Below are 21741 nucleotides of genomic sequence, written 5' to 3' on the forward strand. Positions count from 1 at the left end.
TTTTCCATCCAGTTCCTAGCATGACACTTGGGGACTTTTGACATTAAAGCATAACCCAGTTGCAGAAAATACTGCTCAAAGAATAACAAAGAAGTTCAGAAAGATCATCAGATGTATTGCCAGAGTGGAAAAAGAAAAGGCATGATTTCCAGAAGTATCTTAATTAATGAAAAAGAAGACAATTCCTTCAAACCCCAGCAGTAACAGAAGCCCACCAATAAGTATGAAATTTCCCTGTCCACATTTTAGCCCTTATTAAATGTCAAATTGGTTTAGAATCATATCTGTAGCAGCCTTGGGTTTAGTAATCTCCCTAATTAATGAAAGCCTGTTCAGCAATGCATTCTTTATTACTTTTTAATCTGTTTTATTTATTTTGCCTCCTTCCCCCGACAGAACATGTTTCAACATCAGTCCTGGTTATATTTTCTCCTCAGCAACTCAGTATAAGGCTGGAGGTGGCAGCCAAGTTTATTCACTATCAGGCCAAAGATAAAAACATAAGTTTGGGGGAAGTGATGTAGAACTTGAAACACAAGGGTTGAATTGACAGCTCCTCTACTCATTCCCAGGTGGGCTATTGTGGAGGTGCCCCAAGGGCTTCTCATCTGATGCAAGAGATGGATTGGAAGGCAGAAACACAGGCGCCAGCCTCACTCAAGCCATTACATCCATCCATTACCCATCCATCCAAAAAAAAAAATGTACTGAATTCCTACGCTCTGCTTGGGAGAGTAAGACTGGAATAGTCCCTGTTCACACAGAGCTTCCTTTTTCTATCCCTCCCTAATTACCTTGACAGGTTGTGTTTTCTGTTGAATGATATTAGGATTAATTTGTACATTCATTCATTAGCAATTAAACACAAGCCACTTGGCCATTCCATTTAAACTATCAGTTAGACATTAGCCAATAATCAGTCTCACTCCAGGTTTAATAACTAGGTAGCCACAGGGTAAGAACTTACATGCCCATCTTCCCTAATGGCTGTTAGAATGAAATCAGTCATGTCTGGCAATGCATCTACAAGAAGCCATAAGAGTTGAGGCACTTTTTTCTTCTTGGGCCCAGAAGACTTAACGTTTATAAATACTCTCACTTGTAACAAGATGCAGTGAGTTCAGAGGAAAGATTACAGAAGGCTTGGGGCCCAGCTTGGATAGAACATTGAGAAAATGACAAAATTACTGTCTTTATTCTATCCACTAAGGGGATAAGAATATATATGACCAACACACTGAAAACTCCTAGCTAGAATGAAAAGAGTCTCATGGTTAAGTGTAGGAGGCAGACACACTTGAGATGAAATCATAGCTCTAGCACTAAGTACCTTTATGACAATGAATGTTTTTCAACCTCTTTGTGCTTCAGTTTCCTCTTTTGGAAAATTAGAGATAATAACTGTACAAACATCACAGAGTGATCGTGAAGATCAAATGGAATAATTCCCATCAAACTTTAGTGCCTAATATCAAAAACAAAACAAAAGAAAAACTTCTACCCATAATAGAATTCCCATTAGAAAAATTAAGGTCCCATAGCCTCTACTCTAACCTTCTTCCCCAAGACATTGTAAAGATCAGTAAAAGAGATATAAGGAAAAAATATTTTGAATTCCTAAAAGGAAAAACACTGCATATTTGTATAATATTGCCAATATTGCAGTCAAATGTATTATTAGTACATCCTGATGAATGCTGAGGCTCTGGTCATGGGTTTCATTATTCTAATCCATGGGCAGGTAATCACAGCAATACAGGAGAGAGGGATGAAAAGGGACACAGAGCACAACTTAAATTCACTTTTCAGGAATCACAGACAGACACAAAAAATACCTACATGACTCACAAGTCACAAGGATTCCAAAACTCTGTGCTTTGTGCTTTATTTATGAATTAAATTTCCATTTGTCTTGGTTTTGTTCTGGTAGTCCAAAGCAGTTAAAACCCTAGAAATGCCCTTCCATCTTGGGCCACTCCACACAAAATGGATGTGCAATACACTGAACTGAGCTCCCAACATGGAGATGGAAGCCACAATAGGAAAGGCAGCTGCTAGGGTGGCACTGAAATCCTCTAACAACCTTTGGAAAGAAACCAAGAAGGAAGAAACAAAAACTTTTGTCTGTCTAGACTTCATCTCTCTAGAACTAAACCTCATTTCCCAGGGCCATCGCAAGAGTGTGATAATTAGGATGAGCTGCAAGGTGGCTATCTGCCAACTCCATCTCATCATCAGCTTTCACTCGCTCCCATCTCTCTTATGCCACCTTCACTGCTTTCAGCAGCTGAAAATAACGAGACAGGAAATTGAGAAATTACCTAGCAGACCGTATTAGATTCAGCTGTTCACCTTCATGAGGCTCAATCGGATCAATCGCAAATTTTGAGTGATCACTGATGAGAAAGTGACGAGTGGTTTTACACTGTCCTCAACAAATCAGTCTCTCCATCTAGTCATTAATGACACCTCAGTAGGCAGTGATATTTGAAATAAAAGGTTGTTCAAGAAATATGTTTCCCAATCTACTATCATGAGAAAGAGTCATTCTTGATGCAACTGAGAAAAGGGCATCCAGTGAAATATCATCTAGTTTTGAAAATGTTTTCCAGGTCCCTTTGGTCTAGCAATGTCTCAGTCCAGTATTTCCTAAAGTGTGAGAGCCATCTCATTTGCAGTATCCAAAAACATTTTTGGTAGCATATGGACAAAATGTAGAATGGTTATGTATTAATTTTCATATTTTAGAAAAAAAGTATAATTCTACATTAAGCCCATGATTTCCTAAGTAGTATTTATTAGGATGAGGCTACAATAAAAAGTAAGTTGATACAAAGAAAAATATTAAGTAAATAATAGTACAGCTGCTTGTGGATATGGCGAAAACATAAAAATGTTGCATGTCAATGACTCAAGCTGAGCAAAAATGCTATTCCTTTATTTACTTAGAGATGGGGCCTTGCCCTGTCATCCACGCTGGAGTGCAGTAGTGTGGTCACAGCTCACTGCAACCTCGAACTTCTGCGTTAAAGTGATCCTCCCACCTCAGCCTCCGGAGTAGCCAAGGCCACAGATGCATGCCATCGCACTCAGCTAATTTTTAAAGAAAAAACCTTTAGTAGAGACAAGATTTCTCTATGTTGCTCAGACTGGTCTCAAACTCCTGAGCTCAAGTGATCCTCTTACCCCAACCTCCCAAAGTGCTGAGATTACAGGCATGAGCCACTGCACCCGGCCTAATGCCCTTTATTGGCTCCTACTTCCTAGGGCAAAGATCCCTAGGATTACCAAAAGAGTTTGCTCATCCTTCTTTGGTTGAGCTAACAGAATGGCTGAACTCACCTTTTTTGATTCATTCAGATTATCTGACTATGAACTTCACATTTCATGAGCTGTTTTTTTTTTGTTTTTTTGTTTTTTTTTTTGAGACGGAGTCTCTGTCGCCCAGGCTGGAGTGCAGTGGTGCGATCTCGGCTCACTGCAGGCTCTGCCCTCTGGGTTCATGCTATTCCCCTGCCTCAGACTCCCTAGTAGTTGGGACTACAGGTGCCCACCACTGTGCCCAGCTAAGTTTTTGTATTTTTAGTGGAGACGGGGTTTCACCGTGTTAGCCACTATGGTCTCGATCTCCTGACTTCGTGATCCACCCGCCTTGGCCTCCCAAAGTGCTGGGATTACAGGTGTGAGCCACCATGCCCGGCCTGATGAGCTGTTTTTGAAGGGCAGATAAAAACAGGAATATCTTGATTCTTATGGTTATGCTCAGGCAGGAGACAAAAGGATTAGTGGATAATAACACGTTCTTATGGCAGTACCTCAACAAAAAAGGTTCAAAAGTGTCCCAACTTGTAGAGAACATGGGGACAGTTCTTTCAGATCAAGGGTGCTCCTAACAAGATATTTAGCACCCTCTATATAATAGGTTATATTTGACTAAATGAATGACTACTCACATCTTAACTTTGTGAGTATCATAAAATAATATCAACAGTAGAAGTTCACATCTAGGCGCAAGGAAACTGTAACTCTAGGAATGACACCTACCTGAGGCACGGTCTTCACTTGGAACAGTATATTATGGAAGGAGTGTCCATCATTCGCCTGCAAGACTGCAACATCGGATGTGCTGTCTGAACCATCATGAGCATAGTGGAGAAGGCCTCTAGAGAGTTCATCCAGCTGGAATTGATCGATAGGGGCTGCAGGGGACTGAAGTGTTTGAAGCAATTGGCCATGAAGTGGAGGATCGATTACCTTCAACGACCACATCCTGTGGGTTATCATCATCTCGGATGTCAAGCAGCTGGGTGGTGATGGTTGCCCTCTCTCCTCTGCTAATGTGGAGAACCTCATTTCTCAGCACATAGGGGGCCTGTGGAGTTGAAGGGAAGAAGAGTCAGTTAATAGGGAAAGAAAGGACAATCCAGTGGACTAGATACCTGATGGTTATTTCTATGCTTTTTTGAGAAACTCAAGGTGTTCTAGCAAAGCACCAAACTGTTCTATGGTGAAAGCATTTGTCAGAGGTGTGGTCAGTCATAGTAACACAACAACTAAGGTTACTTCACACCTCTGGGTTCTAGAGGTTTATCAAGCCACTTCAAGACTTGAGAGACAACTGGTGAGAGCTGCTAGCTTCTAAATCTCTAATTTCTCTGCTATCCTGACTTACATTATATCCCAAGAGAGACTAATAAGAGGTGTGAACTGTTTGGACTTGCCTTTGGGAGGACACACTTCACTCCAGGCCATATTGTAGTATACTGACTCACAGGAGCTACTTCTGCATCCTGAGCTCATGCCGCTTCTAGTCCCTCCCAGAAACTTTCTTCAGTTTTCTCATCTAAATCTTGATAGAGCCCCACCCCAACTCAGGTTATAAAGCCTGCCAAGATTATGGTCTAGGTGAGTAAGGCAACCACCTGGCTAATTCATGTGACAAGGCTAATATAGTAAAATTTAATATCTTTTTCTTGGGATTGTCAGGTTACCTCCCACCAACTTGAGTAAGCAGATAAAATGTTCTTTCATAAAGATAAAAGCTAATGAACCACAACAGAAAAAAAAAAAAAGCTCACCCAAAAAATTGAGGCCAGAAGCCAAAGAAAATATTATTTCGGTTTTTAAACAAATATCATTTGAAGTAGAACCATCTAGGACTTTTCTCAACACACTGCCTCCTTTAATCCAAATGGCTTTCTTTGAAAACTACCCAAGCCACCCTCCTGGTCTCCTGGAAATTACAATCTCTATTAAAGGAATGTCTAATACATCATTATAATAGTCACATAGTGGGAAATTAGATGATAGTTACTCTTCAGAATTCTCAAGTGAGAATTCTACAGTTGTGATTCTATACATGGGAAAGAGTGACCCCTCCTATTCTGAAAGAGGAAAAGTCAAAGGTGATGTCAAAATCCACAAATGGAAAAGACCAAATTAACTTGCATAAGAAAATATCAGAGAGGCTCAAGACCACATTGAAACATTGCAGAAATATAAAGGAACAAAAGTAAGTTAAAATTATTTTCTAAAATTCCATTTTAAAGACTTAAAACGATACAAGTTTCTCATATAATAAATAAAATTAAATGTGCCCTCCTTACTCACTTGATTGTGGAAAAACCTATAAGCCACACTTGGGGAGCCATGGGAACTCACCATGTCAGATTAGGAAGACTTGCCAATATCTACCTTTGGTCTTTCACTGGAGTAACTTTATTAGCCCAAACAAAAAGAACAAAACAAAGTTTCTGAGTGTAAGGACTGAGAAACATCTAAACTAGTAAGTTGTAAGACTGGAGGTAGCCCTCTGTCCTAAATTTACAGAGATCACCTTGTCTTAGCTTTTTTTTTTTTTAGACAGAGTCTCACTCTGTTGCCCAGTCTGGAGTGCAGTGGCACGATCTCAGCTCACTGCAACTTCCACCTCCCTGGTTCAAGCTAGTCTCCTGCCTCAGCCTCCTGAGTAGCTGGGATTACAGGTGTCCATCACCATGCCCGGCTAATTTTTGCATTTTCAGTAGAGACGTGGTTTCACCATGTTGGCCAGGCTGGTCTCGAACTCCTGACCTCAGGTGATCCACCCACTTTGGCCTCCCAAATTGCTGGGATTACAGGCATAAGCCACTGAGCCCAGCCTGTTTTAGCTTTAATTAAAACAAAATTTATATATTTTGCTCACCCATGAGATCAAATTAACTTAGGATCATTTTCAAATCATTAAACTCCAATTTATCCCTGATGTGATAATACCATCAAGAAGAGGTGAACTGGGCTAGCTATTAATATCATTCTGAAGCCACCTCTGGTTCAAGTCTATGTTATCCACGATCCTTTCATTTTTGGACCGAATATATAAAAACATCAGATGAAAAACAATAATCTAGTGTCCTTCCTTGAATCATGAATAACATGATACTGACATCTGGATATTTAGTTCCTCAGGAGAATATTCCACTCCTTGCTTTTCATGACTTATGAATATACCTATTTCCCTATTCTTTGCACATTTTGGCTCTTCAATCCCTCAAGCCCAGTTCCTAGAGCAGCTACCACTATATGTATTCTGGTCCCATAAGTACAACTTGACGGAGATGAATGATAAGAGGTGAGTTCAAAGGGCCATAACACTGAGTTTTACAGCATCTACCATGACTTCCTCATGTCTGTGTTTTGTTGATGGCCACACTGGCACACTGGAACCTCATTTAAGTAGATCCTTAATAATATTCTCTAACTGCTGCAAATTCCACATACTAGAGAAAGATACAACAAACTCCTTCACCTAAAAATAAAGACAGTCTTTTTTTGTTTGTTTGTTTGTTTGAGACAGGGTCTCACTGTGTTGCTCAGGCTGGGGCACGGTGGCATGATCGTTATTCATTGCAGCCTCAATCTTCCTGAGCTCAGGTGATCCTCCCATCTCAGCTTCCCAAGTAGCTGGGACTACAGGAATGCATCACCAGGCCCAGCTAATCTTTTGTATCTTTTTTCTGTTTCAGTATAGATGGGGTTTTGCCATGCTGCTCAGGCTGGCTTCAAACTCCTGGGCCCAAGCAATCCACCTGCCTCAGCCTCCCAAAGTGCTGAGATTATAGGCATGAGCCACTGCACCCTGCCAATTATTTGGGAGGGCTGCTAGCAGATTCAGTATAGTAAAGTTAGGCATCATGTAACGGTTAAGAACACTGCCTCTGTAGCCAGATTTACTGGGCACAGACATTGACTCCCTATTTATTAGCTATATTACCATAGACAAGTTACGTCACCTTGTGACTTTGCTTCTTTGTCTGTAAATTGGAAACAATAATACCTCATAATATTGGCATAAGGATTAACTGAGTTACTTACGTGAAACACTAAGACTGTAACACTAAGTACTAGAGGAATATTAGTAATTTTGGTTGCTGCTGTTGTTATTACCCAGAAGTGCTAAAAATTACTCCCGTGGCATCTCAAGAGGAAGCCAAGACTAGATTAATTTAATGCAATAATTTTCATTAAATCCACAGGAAACCTGGATTTTGTGCTTGAGAACTAGTAGGCATGTAAAATTATTAATTCCTTGGCCATTTTTATTACCTGTGTTGAAAACGCTTGTATGTTGATCAGCTGTGGCTCAGAGAAGAACTGCTGGTCACTAATTTTCAGGAAAAAGTAACCTTTCCTAAAGAAGTCCCAAAGAAAGGAATAAGAAAATATAATCATTACATTAGACTTTAGACAGAAAAGGCTTAAAAACATTTTCAGGTTATGTGTAGGTAAGAATTTGGATCAAACTGCTGCAGCAATGTCATATTCATACTATAAAGAAAAACTACCAGATAAAGATGAACATAGTAAGATTCAGGTAAAAATACTGTGTGTTCTTAAATCTCCTTATAACAATTATAATAATTATGTAACCATTTTATTTCCTATCTTTCTAAACTGAATAAAGAAAAGACTGAAAAATTAGTTGTCAGGCCAAGGCAGATTAGCAATATATCGTAGGCTAATGGTTAAACTGAAGAATTGAAAGGAATCTTTTATAGTCTCTGACCAGTTCTCCACGATTCCCTCTTCCCAACAAATGCTCTTCCTAACCCATGCCCAATTCATGTGTGTGGGCCACCAGTAACAATGTTTGCAATGTCTGTATTACATGGCTGTTCATCTCCCCTCACTCCCCACCAGCCCACACATAGTCATTGTGGACAGACTAGGGAAGGATGGCTGATTCTGGCGATTTGCAACTGGCCCAAGAGCCAGCAGTCAGTCTCAGCATTTGACTACAGGACAACCAGAGTCTACGGTGTAGAACAAGTCTGCCTGTAAGAGAGAAGTGAATGAAGCCTACAAGCAAAGAGACACAGGGATGACAGAAGAGTTGATTCCTGCTTCCTCTTCCCAGTCCTTGCTTCCACACTGTCCTGGAGCACAATTGCCCTTGGTGCCTTTGAGATCTGAGCCACTCCTGCAATGTTATAACAAACCTTACATTTTTGCTAATCTAGTTTAAGTTTACTTCCATTACTGCAACCAAAGAGTCCCAATTAATAATAAAATAAGCCGTTGTTCAAGCAGCTTCAGAGACTGCTAGAGGGAAGGTAAGACTTACCCACCTTCAAAGCCAAACCAAGAACAGAACTTGCTGCTGACTGGTAAGATATAGGACTACTGCATTATGGGTATTTTTGAATTCTAATCTACCAGAGGGACCATTGTTTTAAAAGTTCTTTAGAAGTTATTCTTGGAACTACTATTTATACATGAAAGAATGTGGATGGATCTCAAAAGCATTATGGCAAAAGACAGAAACAAAAGGCTACATATTGTTTGATTCCATTCACCTAACGTTTTAAAAACCACAAAACTATAGCAGTAAAACTGGATCAGTGGTCACCAGTGACTGGGGGGAAAGGAGCAACTATAAAAAGGAGACTTTTGGGGTAATGAAACTATTTTACATATTGACTATGGTTGTGGTCACAAGACTGCAAAACTGTATACAGTTATTAACATTTATAGAACAATACACTTCAAAATGGGGGATTTTATTGAATGCAAATTATACCTCAATAAACCTGATTGTTTTTTAAAAAACGATTTTTGTCTTCCCTTCTCTTCTATCTTCCCTTCATTTTCTGTCCCATTTAAGTCCTGTCCCTCTCCACCACCACCTCAGGCTTCAAGAGAATGTAACTGATGGATTGCCTTCCAGGATAGAAGAGAAGGGAAGACAAAAATAGTTTTTTAAAAATGATTTTTGGTGGTACTGAGGTTCCAATAACAGTGTTCAGTATATCAGCAATACCATTTTATCCCAGTGATGGCAACTACACCTATAGGTTGTCTTCCACTCCACAGAAGCATTCGAATCCCAAAGGAATCCAATCCTGAAGAATCGTGGTCAGTGACTTCGTGGTTAAAAACAAAACAAAACACAAACTTATTTGTTTTGTATTATTCAGAGACTTTAATAATTTTATTTTCCATGGGTTTCTACCAACCTCATTTTATTATTATTCTCCTTCTTTCTTTTGTTGAATTTTTACTGTGCCTCTCATTCTTTCTTTTGTTGGATAAAGAGAATCCAGTATTAAAATGGGTGCCCCAAAAAGAGGACTATATTTCCTAAACTGCCATTCTTTGTCCCTTTTAGGGGTACAAAGCTATGATTCCACAAAAAAACAGGTGATGAGAGGTTAAAGAAGTTAGACAAGAAGGTTGACCTTGGTTGTCTATGAAGCTTTATGCTTTTCATAAGCGACTGCAAGAAAAGGGATTACTATACAGAGTTGTATCACTCTGTGTTTGTGTGTCTGTGTGATAGAAATACTTAAGAATAGGCCAGGTGTGGCAGCTCACGCATGTAATTGCAGCACTTTGGGAGGCCAAGGCAGGCAGATCACTAGAGGTGAGGAGTTCGAGACCAGTCTGGCGAATATAGTGAAACCCTACATCTTCTAAAAATACAAAAATTAGCTGGGCATGGTGGCGTGTGCCTCTAGTCCCAGCTACTCAGGAGGCTGAGGCACGAGAATCACTTGAACCCAGGAGGCAGAGGTTTTGGTGTGCCAAGATCATGCCACTGTACTCCAGCCTGGACGACAGAGTGAGATTCTGTCTCAAATAATAATAATAATAATAATACTTATAGTAAAAATGAATGCAGAATATACAGTAGGAATTTGAAGAGTCTATGGCATCAAACACCAGAGTGTTAAGCTTCATCTCTGTAGCAATACTTTTCTATGAGGTGACCTTTTGTCCTTTGAGGAGGGAAGTATACCTATTGTTCCTAGTATATTAGGGAGGCAGAAATCATTGTGGCTAAAGGCATGGGTTGTGGAATCAGTCTTGGCTTGGAGTCTCAGCTCTGCACACACATGTTGAGAGGTCTTGGGCAAGATGACCTATACTCTCAAGGCCTCAGTTTCCTTATCTGTAGACTAGGAACATGAGATATATAGCTCATGTGAAGTGCTTAACATGATGCCTGGCTCAAAGTTAGCACTCCATAAATGCTAGTTGTTCTTATTCCTATAATACGATCTTCCAAGGTCACTGGTATCATCACCTCTGAATTACAATAGAGAAAATGCCATCTACTTTTCTCCTCACCTATCTCCCAACCCAAATCTCAAAACCAACCAACCCTCAAGGTTAGTGTTGACAGCAGAAAATACTCACTGCACCCTTGTCACTGTTCCATGGGTTTCAACTCCTTGTTTATACATAGAGTCTATGCTGAATTATCTGCACTAATGAAGTAGAGCAGGATGAAGGATAATCCGAAAGGCTAATCTTTGGGGGGCACCCTCTGACTTCTGTGGAGTAGATTTACCCTGCTAATTATATAGCTATATTTGCTTGGGTTGGTGTTAACATTCAATTGCATTCCTGAAGCATATGTCAGCTGGGGTAGGGAAGGCAGCCAGAAGTGTGCTAGGCATCAGGGGAAAACTGAATCAGGCTTAAAAATTAACCACAATTAATCCCATAATGTGGATAATAAAAACTTCACTGTGATTCTAAGTTTCCTTCCAACTCTAAAATCCTAGAGACCATACAACACCTTGAAAAGCATGTGCTCCATCCTCTTTCTCTCTGCCGCCCACTCCCAGTGTATTGCCCCAATGTTGAAGCAGCAGCTGTAACATCTAGGTATATGACCACTTTTGTTTCTGCTGGGCCAAAAATCTGAGTAATTGTACCAGGATTTTTCTGTTGCATCAGAGAATTACCCATAATTATGTGAGAAAATGAAAATGTCTCTAACAGATGCACGTTCTTTGAGCAATCACAGGGAAATGATGACAGGCAGCTGACAGCATTTGGGTTTGTGGAGTATTGATCTTCCCCAGATGAGAAGGGTTAGCTATTAAGAAAGAGCGACTCAGACAGGGTGGAGGAGTGGAAAAGCAATGATGGAAAGGAGGCAGGAAGAAAACAACAAAACACACAGTCACCTGAGTTTTTCTTTGCTGTGCACAAAACGCACTTTCTTCTCGTTCACATCTTTCCAGCTAAAACGTCCAGCCTTGTCCAGCTGAACCTCTTTTCCATTTCTTGAGAGCACTAGCTGACCATTGGTGGGAGCACTCACAACATGAAACAGGAGATCTTCGACCCTACCCTCCTGGTCTTGGACATTCAGGAGGGAAAAATCCAGTGGCTTTATTGAACCAATTGGGAGGATCAGGGAACCATTCACATGAAGACTAGGGGTATGTATTTTGCCTGAAAAACAGGAACCCAAAGGTGAAGCTTGTGGTGCCTTCCCTAATTAGGTCAATTTCCCCTTATTTTTATTTTTTCAGACCACCTCCTTACAATTTCCAGAGAATAAACACAAAATAAGAAACAGAGTTGATTTCACTGCATAAACAGTGTGCTGGAGTTTACAGTATTACATTGTTACAAAAGACCACAACCGTCAGCTGGCTCTAGGGAACTTCAGTGTTCCTGAAGAATACACATGATGTCTCTTTGCCTCCCAGTGGGGTCCTCAGGTGTGAGTCACTGCTCCTGTTCTTTGACACACATTCCATATAGAAGACAAGGAGCCTGGAAACTATGCCGATGGCTGGAGTAGGCCATTCCCAATTCCATGCCAAACCAAAGGTTAATGGCTATTTTCTTCTTTTAAAGAAGTTTAGGTGAGGAAACAAGTCCTAGTTCCAAACCAGTACCTATCTTTACGACTGCACCTGCCAAACACTGCTGTCACTTCCTGCTGAGCTCTGGCTCTGACTCGGACATGTTCTCCTCTTACAGGCAGCTCCAGCTTTCCTTTCAGCTGCCCTCCATGTGCCAACCCTTTTTCTGTTTTAATTTTAAATAAGCTTGTAATGTTGTTAGCTCAGAGCTGCACAGCTGAGATTCTGGGCTACGGTATACAATAAGCCTCCCAGTGGTTACCGCCCTGGATGCACATGACAAGAACATAGGACTTCAATGTAATCATTAAACTATAAAACTCTTAGAAGAAAATATAGGAGTATATTTTTATGATTTTTGAATTAGACAATGCTTTCTTAGATAAGACATAAAAAGCACACATGACAAAAGAAAAAATAAATGAACATCATCAAAATGTAAAACTTTTGTATTCAAAGGGTACCTGTGAGAAAGTGAAAAGACAACACACAGAATGGGAGTAAACACACAAATCATAGATCTACAAAGGGACTTGTATCAAGAATATGTAAAGAACTCCTATAACTCAACAATAGAAAATGAAAAACCCAATTTTTAAAATGGGTGAAGAATTTGAATCTGCATTTCTTCAAAGAAGATACACAAAGGCCAATAAGCACATGAGCAGGTGCAAAATCATAACCACAATAAGATATTGCCTCATGTTTTTGACGAACGACTCTCAAAAGCCAACACTCAGTAATGTCCCTCCCAAGCTTTACTCACCTATAAAGGTTTTGGGATTCAAAATTAAGACTGAATTTAAATTCACTTCTCTTTGTTATTTAAGGTAACACGTCCATTAATGTGTTGGAAGAGACTGGCTTCATTTCTTAACATGTTACTTATTATTATTATTATTATTTTGAGATGGAGTCTTGCTCTGTCGCCCAGGCTGGAGTACTGTGGCATGATCTCGGCTCACCATAACCTCCACTTCCTGGGTTCAAGCGATTCTCCTGCCTCAGCCTCCTCAGTAGCTGGGATTACAGGCGCTCATTACTGTGCCTGGCTAATTTTTGTATTTTTAGTAAACACAGGGTTTCACCATGTTGACCAGGCTGGTCTTGAACTCCTGACCTCAGATGATCTGCCTGCCTCGGCCTCCCAATGTGCTGGAATTACAGGCATGAGCCACCATGCCGGGGCGATGTTACATATTTTTAAGGGCAAACAGGGTAGCTTGAAATCCATCTGCTAGAAACCTCATGAAGCAGACTCCTCATACTATTTGTTATTTATTTATAATTTATCTCTAATGTGTGAAAAAGGGTGTACCACTGCACTTTGACATAATTAGCTCTACAAATTTATATAAATATAAATAAATCATAGGTAAATATAGTCATGTGCTCTATAACATTTCAGTCAACAACAGACCACTTATATGATGGTGGTCCCATAAAATTATACTGTACCTTTTCTATTTTAGATATGTTTAGATACACAAATACTTACTATTGTGTTACAATTGCCTATGGTATTCAGTACACTCACATGCTGTACAGGTTTGTAGCCTATATTATATAGCCTTGGTGTGCAGTAGGCTATATCATCTAGGTTTGGGTAACTACACTCTATGAAGTTCAAACAATGATGAAACTGCTTAATGATGCATTTCTCAGAATGTATCCCCATCATTAAGCAAAGTGTGACTGTATAGATATAATTTTCTATAACATGGCTGTAGTTCAGGAACTTAGCTAAGTTTTATGCCAATTTCTTAGCTGATAGCTGTGACTTTTAAGGCACAGATTGCTTCTTTTCCTTTCCAATGATTATAGAAGTTGAGATTTCCCAATTTTCCATATTCTATAAAGAGTCCCTTACTCCTTAGCAGCACCATGGGTTTTCCCAAATTGGGAATGCTGCATTTTGTATCACATAAGTCAATTATGTCTGCAAACTCAGCCTTCACATAGAGAAATTATTGGTAAGTTCACCAGACCATCAGAGGAGAAACACTTACCAGAACATGTCTCATTAGAGGAGTGGGCAGAAAAGCCAGGAACACAGTTGTAAACACAGAGGCCACTCTTCAGAAAGAACCCATGGCCACAGAGGTGACAACGGTCCCTGCGGCTGCACTGCAAGCACCCCCGAGGACAGGCTATTAGAAAAGGAAACACTAAATGAGATTCAATTAAGGCACCACCAGCAACAGAGAAATAAAGGGCTTTCAAACAGAAGAGTCAGAGCACATGCAACAAATGAGCCCTAACTGTAACAAAAGAGAAGACTGACGGTTTCCTCTTAGAATGTACAGGGGGCTGATCTATAGAGAGGAACACTCCTCGCTTTACGTAACGCGATCTAAAAATGTTACACATCCATGAATTGTTTAAAAAGTTAACCATACTGACTTGTAAGAAAAGACCTTTGTAGTGATTAAGAGCACAGACTCTTTCTAGGTACCCTTCCTTCCCTAACCTTCCCAGCTGTTGACCTCGGGCAAGTTCTGTTTAACAATCGATGGCCGGGCGCGGTGGCTCAAACCTGTAATCCCAGCACTTTGGGAGGCCGAGACGGGCGGATCACAAGGTCAGGAGATCGAGACCATCCTGGCTAACACGGTGAAACCCCGTCTCTACTAAAAAAATAAAAAAAATTAGCCGGGTGAGGTGGCGGGTGCCTGTAGTCCCAGCTACTCGGGAGGCTGAGGCAGGAGAATGGCGTGAACCCGGGAGGCGGAGCTTGCAGTGAGCTGAGATCTGGCCACAGCACTCCAGCCTGGGCGGCAGAGCGAGACTCCGTCTCAAAAAAAAAAAAAAAAAAAAAAAACAATCGATGCCATAATTTTCTTGTCTTAAAAATGGGGACATTAATAGCACCTAATGCAAATAATTGTTGGGAGGATTATATGTGTTATAATGTGCAGTGACTGAAACACCGCGTATTCCTGTTATAATACGCAGGAAGGGCTCAATTGTTCTACTACTACCACCGTTCTATTTCTTCTTCTTCTTATTATTATTAGTAGTAGTAGTATTTAATAGTATTTTAAATACTGGAGGAGAGCAGCTATTAATAGGACCATAGGATTACTTTTCGGGTCAAGTTAACAATTTTCTAGGAAGAGTTTTTACTGACTAATTTTTCTGCTTTCTTAGTTGAGATTTGGTTATAGAGAGGCTACACAGTATAGTTTAAAGGGCCCTGGATTGGAATCAGAAAACCTGGGTTTAACATCTGATCTTAAGTTGCTGTGATTAACACTTTTAAGTCTCTTATTTTTCTTTCACTTGTAAAACAGGATTCATAGTGTCTGTCATATTTTATCAAGCCATTGTGAATATGAAATTAGATAATGCAAATGGGGGAAATTTAGTGATATGTAAATGCTATGCCTGGTTAATAGCATTATTAAATGTCAGGTACTACAGTGGGGCATACAAACCAAGTTTTGATAGATATGATGAGAAAAAACTGATAAAACTCTCTAGCTAATCCAGTGGACAAGGAGATTAAGACTTGGGGTTCAACTTGAGTTTCATAAAAGCTCCAGTGTGTTTCACTAAATTGTCCCCAAAATTCCCATTCTTTAAGGATACTCTCAGAATCACGGGTAATTTAGTCTAAACACTAAAAATTCTATGTCTATATCAACAGGGCTGATCCACTCTTAATGGATCCCTCACTGTAGATCAATATAAGCTTTACATTCCATAAAATATTGGCTTTGTTTCCATAAAGACCTTTGGGGACAATATTGATTTGTGTAAGAAAATATTGGCTTACATTCCTATATCCTATTTAACCAACATATGGCAGATATGCATGTGAAGCCATCAATTACTTAGGCTAAGCTCTCTGGGCTTTCATTCCGCTTTCTAATTTAAGTGTTCTTGGATACCTGAGAGTCAGCACATGTGACTTACTTGCTGCCTTCACTTCTTTCCAGAATAATCAAAACAGTCTCCAAGTTACCTGTGCATTTGTGCTTTACATGATCTGCAAAGTACCCCTTCCCACATTCCTGGACGCACTGGGCTTCCAAGAGGAGAAATGGCCCTTCACAGCGGGTACACTCATGGGGACCTTGGCACTGGAGACAGTAGCTGTCACAGTCTGAAAGACAAAAGTCAAGTCATCAGGAATCTGTGTGGCTTTCCAGGGGCTCCAGGCCCTTGTGGGAAGGCAGCATAAGATGTCCAGCAGCAGTACAGCCTAGTGTACCTGGCAAAGGACCATATGAAGAGTGAAAGAGTCTGGGTTTTGGTTGTGACTATGATACTTACCAGCTGGGAGACTTAGGATTAGTCACTCTACCTCACTGAGCCTCAGTGTTCTTCTCTATAAAATGGGGGTTGATATACTGTCCTATCCACCCATGGAAAATGCTAGATAAACTATAAAGTGAATGACAGATATCAGCAGCCATTATTATTATTATTATTATTATTATTATTATTATTACTATTACTATTTGAGATGGAGTTTTGCTTGTTGCCCAGGCTGGAGTACAGTGGCACAATCTCGGCTCAACCCAACCTCCGCCTCCCGGATTCAAGTGATTCTCCTGGTTTAGCCTTCCTGAGTAGCTGGGATTACAGGCATGTGCCACCATGCTTGGCTAATTTTGTATTTTTAGTAGAGATGGGGTTTCTCCATGTTGGTCAGGCTGGTCTCGAACTCCCGACCTCAGGTGATCCATCTCCCTCCGCCTCCCAAAGTGTTGGGATTACAGACGTGAGCCACCATTCCTGGCCTAAGCAACTATTATTATTATTAGTCCTTGGCTCTCAATACTGTTTTGCTGAAGTGTTGACCTTTTGTGGTTCATCAAGTCAGTTTTCAGTCCCCCAGGAATACTCCTAGGAATGCCATCTGTACACTTTTGAGGGGAATTTCAGGGTCTGAGAATTTTGTAGTGTTCAGTTGAGGCTAAAAGGGATACTAAGTCCTCAGAAATAATACCACACATCTACAGCCATCTGATCTTTGACAAACCTGAGAGAAACAAGAAATGGGGAAAGGATTCCCTATTTAATAAATGGTGCTGGGAAAATTGGCTAGCCATAAGTAGAAAGCTGAAACTGGATCCTTTCCTTACTCCTTATACAAAGATTAATTCAAGATGGATTAGAGACTTAAATGTTAGACCTAATACCATAAAAACCCTAGAAGAAAATCTAGGTAGTACCATTCAGGACATAGGCATGGGCAAGGACTTCATGTCTAAAACACCAAAAGCAACGGCAGCAAAAGCCAAAATTGACAAATGGGATCTCATTAAACTAAAGAGCTTCTGCACAGCAGAAGAAACTACCATCAGAGTGAACAGGCAACCTACAGAATGGGAGAACATTTTTGCAATCTACTCATCTGACAAAGGGCTAATATCCAGAATCTACAAAGAACTCAAACAAATATACAAGAAAAAAACAAACAACCCCATCAAAAAGTGGGCAAAGGATATGAACAGACATTTCTCAAAAGAAGACATTCATACAGCCAACAGACACATGAAAAAATGCTCATCATCACTGGCCATCAGAGAAATGCAAATCAAAACCACAATGAGATACCATCTCACACCAGTTAGAATGGCAATCATTAAAAAGTCAGGAAACAACAGGTGTTGGAGAGGATGTGGAGAAATAGGAACACTTTTACACTGTTGGTGGGATTGTAAACTAGTTCAACCATTATGGAAAACAGTATGGCAATTCCTCAAGGATCTAGAACTAGATGTACCATATGACCCAGCCATCCCACTACTGGGTATATACCCAAAGGATTATAAATTATTCTACTACAAAGACACATGCACACGTATGTTTATTGCAGCACTATTCACAATAGCAAAGAGTTGGAATCAACCCAAATGTCCATCTGTGACAGACTGGATTAAGAAAATGTGGCACATATACACCATGGAATACTATGCAGCCATAAAAAAGGATGAGTTTGTGTCCTTTGTAGGGACATGGATGCAGCTGGAAACCATCATTCTTAGCAAACTATCACAAGAACAGAAAACCAAACACCGCATGTTCTCACTCATAGGTGGGAACTGAACAATGAGATCACTTGGACTCGGGAAGGGGAACATCACACACTGGGGCCTATCATGGGGAGGGGGGAGGAGGGAGGGATTGCATTGGGGAGTTATACATGATATAAATGATGAATTGATGGGTGCTGACGAGTTGATGGGTGCAGCACACCAACATGGCACAAATATACATATGTAACAAACCTGCACGTTATGCACATGTACCCTAGAACTTAAAGTATAATAAAAAAATAAATAAATAAAAAGGGATACTAGGCCAGAGAGAGATGATTGTGAGCTATATGCAATACAGAGGGTTGAAGGGGTCAGTGAGTGAAATCATCGGGTCTTCCCATGTGTCCAAATGCCTAGGGTACAAACACCTTCCCACCTGGAGCCTGACTGTTCAATTTTTAAGAAAATCTGAAAGTAACAGCTAACACACACCTGTTTGTGTGGTCCTATATGCCCAAGATTCCCATACTGCCCTCAAATTTTAGCAAATGTGTTATTAGGGCATGGAAGATGAAAAGGGGAAATGTTCATGATAACAAAGATAGCTCTTAGGAAAGAAACCAGAAACTGGGTAAAAAAAGGGGAAACTTGCCACAGTTTCCTTCTGAGAAGAGTACAAACCGGAGGTGGCCAAGGTATGGCTGAACACACAGAAGGGCCTCTACACACTTACTCTTGCAGAGGCCCAAGTCCTGGTAAAATGATGACCGGCACTGCTCCACACAGGCCCCATCCTGGAGAACGTAGCCATCCATGCACTGCAGGCAGTCTGTTTTCAGGGGCCCACTGCAGGCACTGCAGCTCCAATCACACTCTAAAAGAGAAAGTCTGCATTAGATTATCTTCCTTTCTGTCCACCCTCAGACCCAGAAATTCATTTATGAGGAGTCTGTTTGCAGCCACAAGGAGTAAAATAAGGACAACGTAAGAGATGTCAGATAAGCAGACTCAAACGAGGTTTCCACTTGTAGTAGCCTGAATGCTTCTCTGAGCTTTAAGTGTTCTCTAATTATGTTAGACACGGACATGTACAAGGAGCACTCCATGCTTGTGCCAAGCCTGCTTGTCAGCAGGGCTGCTGAGAAACCAGATCACTCCCGTCTTAATTCTTTATCCCTGTGCCCCATCAAGTCTTCAGGCAAAACCTGCCTCAGGGAGTGGCCAACTCGCCCCACAAACCTGTCAGTTTGTGGTGAAAAACAAGATTATCACAAATCTACCCCATTATAAATGATTTCATAACTATGCTGGCAGTTTTCAGCTAACCCTGACTTCTTTCAAGTACTCAATGCTCAATAGGTAAAGAGATGTCAGAGACTCAACTAAGAATGCATCTGCTGCCACCAATAACACCAGTTGCATGAGTTTCTACCTCTCAAAACCAGGCATTGACCAAAATGACAGAAAGAACCAATGATGTCAGAATTATATGGGGCATAAAGGTCCTGTCCAGAAAGAAAGAGGTTGCTAAAACAATATAAGATCTCATTTAGGCATTAGAACGGACTCAATTACATGTTAATTTGCTCCATAAGCACCTATGGGATAGTCACTGAACAGCAGGAGGGGGCAATATAAAGGTGGTAGTATAGAACTTGTCATCAAGGAGCTTATGTTCTAGAGGGGTCTAACCTTGAATGTATACGCAAATAATCCAGGGGGGTTGTTAAAAATATGGATTAGGCTCAACATCAGATTTATCAAATCGGAGTCTCAGGGATTGGGATGGGGCAAGGGAAAACATGTTGCTGCTGTACTTGTTATTGTGAATATTATAGTTGTTGCTCTTGCTGTTGTTTTTAATGGCCCAGGCAATTCTGATGCAGTCAGAAAACTAATGTTTGAAAGCCAGTGCTGTAGCTGGTAAGGGAAGTGCTACGTGCATGGAAGATGGGATGGGATAGCACAGTTAAGTGCATGGGTTTTGAAAAAGGTAAATCTCTATTCAAGTCATGACTTTGCTACTTTTTATCTGTATTATCCTACAATAATGTTTTTATCTATATTATCCTTGGTTTCTCACCTGTAAAACATGGGTGAGAGTAGTACCCATTTCATAAAGTCATTGTGAAGAATAAAATGAAATAATGAAATTCAATAATTTAGCACACTGCCTGGCATACAGTAACAACTCAATAAACATTTGCTGCTGAACTGTTTCTCTCAGAGAACCTATCTCCATTCATGGCCACCCTGGATCTCACCTTCCATTTCTGCTAAGAAACTGGAGAAACCTCTCATGAGTTACCTGTTCTCTTCCTTGATAGAATATTTCTAAGTCCCAAAGAAATCAGGTAAATATGCAAGACAGTACACGTGCTTCCAAGAAGACTTACAAAGTTAATCCTATTCCTTTATTTGGCTGAATCAGTCCTGAGGGAAAATGACTAAAACAGAGCCTTGAAAACTGCCAGCATAGTTATGAAATCATCTATAATGGGGTGGATTTGTGATAATCTTGTTTTTCACCGCAAACTGACAGCTACTGGTTAGAAGTCAAAAAAAAAAAAAAAAAAAAAAAAGAAAGGAAAAAACCTCTGCGGTCTTGAACACAGCAGACCACCTAAGTTGACAACCAAGTAGAATTTTTTGGAATGGAAAGTGTGTAATTTTGCAGAACCTTATAGCATCCTAAGTTTACTTGACAGATGTTTGACCACCATATCTAAGCTCTAGCCTCTCTGCCAGAATCAGAAGGATAGAGAGAAATGTGGAAGGAGGCAGGAATGAGGAAATGGACAGGAGCAAGTAAAACCTGTTCTTTACCTCTGCTTTTCCTCTTGCTGAGCACTATCATTCAAAGAGCATAAGCCCCAAGAATTCCAACTACTGGAGAGCAAAGAAAAAGGCACTTGGCATTTGACATTATCTCCCTATAAATTTCCTTGAACACAGGGACTACATCTTCACTCATTTAAGTATGTTAAGCAGAAATGAACATATCAGACATGACTCCTGACCTCATCAAGCTTAGAGGTAGCAATCTAGAGTTGTAAATGCAAACACCTACAGCCCAGAAAGGTGATGTATCTTCAGAGTAGGCCTTGTGTGATAGAAAGGGAATGGTGGGGACTGATAAACTGAAGAGATCCTGCTCCATCCAGCAGGGACGACAGCTACACTGTTTCAACCTACAGTTGCACTGTCGGGATGCATATCCAACACTACTAGAGCTTCTGGTTAAAAAAAACAACAACATTTGAAAATCTCAATTTTTGGGGGGCAGAGCAAGATGGCCAAATAGGAACAGCTCCAGTCTCCAACTCCCAGCATGAGCGACACAGAAGACCGGTGATTTCTGCATTTTCAACTGAGGAGCGCAGCCCATCGCCAGCAACGGATCAAAGCTGGTCAGAGAATGACTTTGACGAGTTGAGAGAAGAAGGCTTCAGTCCATCAAACTTCTCAGAGCTAAAGGAGGAATTACGTACCCAGCGCAAAGAAACTAAAAATCTTGAAAAAAGAGTGGAAGAATTGACAGCTAGACTAATTAACGCAGAGAAGGTCATAAACGAAATGACAGAGATGAAAACCATGACACG

At 40.5% G+C, this 21741-nt stretch overlaps 1 protein-coding gene and 1 pseudogene across 1 annotated transcript in view; both read right to left on the reverse strand.

The window, feature by feature from the left end:
• Positions 1-21741, reverse strand: part of FRAS1 (Fraser extracellular matrix complex subunit 1) — a 470770-nt gene that overhangs the window by 166838 nt on the left and 282191 nt on the right. The window contains 7 exon segments of the mRNA XM_010384575.2: positions 4045-4254; positions 4256-4372; positions 7585-7669; positions 11457-11727; positions 14156-14296; positions 16114-16254; positions 18873-19013. Coding sequence (XP_010382877.2) covers positions 4045-4254; positions 4256-4372; positions 7585-7669; positions 11457-11727; positions 14156-14296; positions 16114-16254; positions 18873-19013 — 1106 coding nt within the window.
• On the reverse strand, positions 12007-12249 carry LOC104679098 (annotated as a pseudogene).

Source organism: Rhinopithecus roxellana, chromosome 2 (assembly GCF_007565055.1).
Source record: "Rhinopithecus roxellana isolate Shanxi Qingling chromosome 2, ASM756505v1, whole genome shotgun sequence".
Taxonomy (NCBI): Eukaryota; Metazoa; Chordata; class Mammalia; order Primates; family Cercopithecidae; genus Rhinopithecus; species Rhinopithecus roxellana.